Source organism: Monoraphidium neglectum, assembly GCF_000611645.1.
Source record: "Monoraphidium neglectum strain SAG 48.87 unplaced genomic scaffold scaffold03039, whole genome shotgun sequence".
Taxonomy (NCBI): domain Eukaryota; kingdom Viridiplantae; phylum Chlorophyta; class Chlorophyceae; order Sphaeropleales; family Selenastraceae; genus Monoraphidium; species Monoraphidium neglectum.
Window position 1 is genome coordinate 627 of NW_014010589.1, and position 3,877 is coordinate 4,503.

Below are 3,877 nucleotides of genomic sequence, written 5' to 3' on the forward strand. Positions count from 1 at the left end.
CGGCCAGAAGGCGCCGGAGTGTCGCAAAAAGCAGCCGGAGCAAGCCGCCGGAGCAAGCCGCAATTCGCGAAAAGCGTTTTCGGAAGAAACAAACGAATGTGCACTGTTGCCATCTGGCCCCACCTTGGCGTCGTGGCTGAAGGGGTAGGTCTCGATGGCCTTGGGGTCGGCCGCCTTGGCGCCAAACGGCAGCCCGTGGCGCACCAGAGCGCGCGTCACCTGCGCGGTCGCATCCGACGTACAGGCAGACTCAGCGGTGAAAGCCCGGGAACAAGCCACAACCTGTGCGTGCACACGTGCTCCGCGAGGCGCCTCTGGCGGAGCGCCTGGCACAACACACGCGTTGCTTGCGCGCGGTCCCGGCGCCTGCCCTCGCGTTCCATGCACGAGCCCTCCCATGCAACAGCTTGATGCGACCCAGCATCTGCTGGACGCGCCGCGACGCTGAGTTCTTTGATACCAAGTCCAGGGCGCACCTCGTCGATGGAGGCCTGCAGGGCGCCGGCGTCGCGGCCGCGGCACTCGATGAGCAGCGCCGCCGCCATGGGGTCAGCGCCGAGGATGTCGGGCACCAGCGTGGCCATCTGCTCGTCGGCCTCGCACTCCCTGGTCGTGGTGTGTGTGTGTGTGTGTGTGTGTGTGCGTGAGCATGCATGTATGTGTGCATGTGTGTGCGTGTGTTTGTGTGTGAGTGTGTGTGTGTGTGTGTGTGTGTGTATGCGTGTGTGTGTGTGGGAGTTAGAGTGTGAGAGAGAGAGTGTGGGTGCGTGCATGCGTGTGTGTGTGTGTGTGTGTGTGTTTGTGTGTGTGTGTGTGTGCGCGCGTGTGCATAGCTACCTGCACGAGCGTGTTCCTGATGGTGACGATGCTGCTGGAGGCACTGGCGTTCACAATGGAGGCAAAAGGCGCCGCCACCGAGATGTCGATAGCAAATGTTTCGTCTGCCTCAAAGAGTACGTCTCGCAGAATGTCAACAGTCACTTGTTGGGGCACGGCCCAGTTGGCAGGCGTGAATGTCAGTGAGCCGCTTGTGGCAGTGTAGTCAGCAGCCGCAGTGGCTGTGATGTCACGCGTGGTGAAGTTCACGGTCACATCCACGGTCTGCGAAGCGGCGTTGAACGAGCGGTGAGGTACGAGCGAGGACATGTGTCAAACGGAGGTGGCAAAAGAAGGTGGAACTTCGTTTTCAGCCTGGAAGTAGTTGGCAACGGCGGTCGCACTGGAGCACACCCAGCATCCGCAGAGGTGCCAGTAGCAAATGCGCTCACCGGTTGGGCAGTAAGCACGATTTGTGATGTTGCAGCTGTTGTCTGCCCCGGCGCGCCCTCGTTGACACTCTGGATTTCGGGTGATATCTGGGCGTACAACTGCGCATGTTGAGATTGAAAGCAAGGAACTAAGTCAATATGAAGGGACAGACGCAGCAACCCATCACTGTGGAGAACTGGCTGGCGATTAGGAATGAATGCCTCCGTGTGAAATGCATGCCTGCACCGCTGTAAACTGTGGACAAGCCTGATGGCTTGATGCATGATGGCTTTGACACACATCAAATGCTGCAATTAAACCAGTGAAGCCATGACGATAAACCACGCCGCTTGGCCCGCACCTCGCTGATGCTACTGTAGCATGTAAGCTGCATGGCTGCAAACACAAGGCCCGCACCTACTTTTTGACAGCCGCTTTGCCTTTCCTGGTTGCGTGGCGCTCGATCGAGGCGCTCAACTAAACGAGACCCAGTGCACTAGCTGTCCCCCGCAAAAAAAACCCTGCCGTTTGCCAGTGCGCCACAATGACGCCTGTCCCTTACAGTCATTAATGGCTCACTCACCCAGTCATCATCTTTGATGTTGATGGTGACGTTGGCTGACGACACTTGCGTGGCGCCGTAGAACAACGCCAGCTGCACGACAAAACTCTTGTCAGGCTCTTGTATACGATTGCCGCCCGTCAGCGCCACGGTTACGTTCTTGTCTGATGTGCGGGCAGCAAAAGTCGTCATGGACACGGGAAGTGCTGTATAATCCAGTGGTGCCACGGCCGAGCCGTCGGCCGTTGAATAGCGCAGCACCAAATCCACGCCCTGCCGCCAGCGTGCGTGCATGGAAGCGCGAAAAGGTTAGCTCAGCTAGGCCCACCTGGCTGCTAAACAGCAACTCACACTTACAGAAATGCTGCAGTATCAGCAGGTTGCCACCTTTCGCAAGCAGCCGCGAATAGCATGCTTGTTTGCTGCCCTGGCAACTCAGTGGGCTGGACCCCTCATCAAGGGCCCTGGCCACTCGTTGGCGAATGGCCTTGGCCCCATATGACTTGTCGCAGTGCTGGGCCACATGTGGGTGGCAGCCTGCCCGGGGCCGCCCTGTGACCAACCATCGCCTGAGATCCCCTTGCGACTGCCAATCTGGAGCCAAACTCAAAAGGTTGGTACCACCCCAGCTCTGAACACAACAGAAACTAACTATCAGAAGGGCAGCCATCATGCCCCAGCGAATTCAGGCGGGAGGCGAGCAATGCAAGAGAACAATCACTGGCAAAGGCAGCATGTTCCCACCGAGATGTTGGACAGTTTCACCGGGACGCTGACGGTGGCGCCGCCGCCCCCGGGGGTGTCGCCCTCAAAGACTTCAACCAGCAGTGGGGCCACGAGGGCAGGCGGACTGTCGTCATTAGAAATGATGACGCTTGCGGGGTTTGAGGAGAGGCCACTGGTGCTGTACGCACTTATGCCAAAAGTCTCGTCGTCTTCATATAAGTCGTCGTTGACCAGAGTTACGTTGTACAATATTGGGACGACAAGCCCCAGTGGCGGGGCGGTGAGCGTTGCCGCTGTCAAGTCCTCTGGGATGGTGGCGGAGCCTGGCATAACCTCAATTACAACAGACGCCTGCAGTGTGCGAGGCATGGGCATGTGCAATGAGCTGTTTCTGTTCGCAAAGAAGGCCATGTAGTTGCGGTGGTGGTGGTTCAGGGAGCTCAAAGCGTGTGCACATGCCCATCACATGCAGTCAAACGCAGCGACACCCTCGTGATGAGCACGCAGTGGCTTGCAGCCAGCCCCCTCTGCAACCACAGGTGCGGCTGCAGTGAAAGGCGCACCCTTTTATATGTGAAACCCCAAGGCCTCACATGTAGGCCCACAAGCCGCCCCAAGCTGCCCCAACGCAAAGCGGGCCATCGGCACAGTGCTCACCCCTGCCGGCGCGTTGGAAAAGACTGCGGCGACTGTTACAGAACTGGTCCCGCCGCCGCTGCCCTCTGGGATGCGACCGAGAGTCCTCAGGACAATCACCTCCGGGACGGCGACATTAGCCAGTGACCGCCGTCCCCCTTTCAAGGGCTGGGTCGCTGCGGCTGATGTCGGAGGGAGCTGAACGATTGGGGGCGGGGCAGCCAGCAGGGCTTCAACGCTTTCCATGACCTCGTGGTACACGCCCGCTTTCGTGATGACGACGGGTGGCGTCTGCGTCGGGGCTGCTGCTGCTCGTGTTGATGATAGTATCGCTGTTGATGATGACAACGGTATCGATGTCCCCGCCGCATTGCCCCCAAACAGAGGCATGAGCAGATATAGCACTGCGGCCAGCAGCGGCAGCTGGGGCGCCGGTCTTGGCCGCGCTGTTGCAGGTGCTGCCGCCATGCTGCGGAAGGCCACGCAAGCGCCTGGCCGTACTAATATAGTCCACGGCTGCTGCTGCAGGGGGAGCGCTGTAAGGTTTTATACCTACATTGGAGGGGGATCAGCAAGGCCGAGGGATGACCAGTCACTGAGTCACTCGATCTGCTCAGCGTTGAAGGTCACAGGAAGTCCACCATGCCAAGCAGCAACAGGCACGTACGGCGCACGACCTGCGTGCAAATGTAATCTGGGTGTCAC

General features: G+C 59.1%; 1 protein-coding gene across 1 annotated transcript in view; it reads right to left on the bottom strand.

Moving 5' to 3' along the window:
* The window catches only part of MNEG_12057 (glycolate dehydrogenase), a gene marked incomplete at both ends in the record, with an annotated part of 2,597 nt that extends 493 nt beyond the window's left edge, over positions 1-2,104 (bottom strand). Inside the window, 4 exons of the mRNA XM_014039471.1 lie at positions 124-219; positions 477-602; positions 838-1,101; positions 1,832-2,104. Of these exons, the coding sequence (XP_013894925.1) occupies positions 124-219; positions 477-602; positions 838-1,101; positions 1,832-2,104 (759 nt within the window). The remainder of the gene's footprint in view (positions 1-123; positions 220-476; positions 603-837; positions 1,102-1,831) is intronic.
* Positions 2,105-3,877: the final 1,773 nt, after the last annotated feature.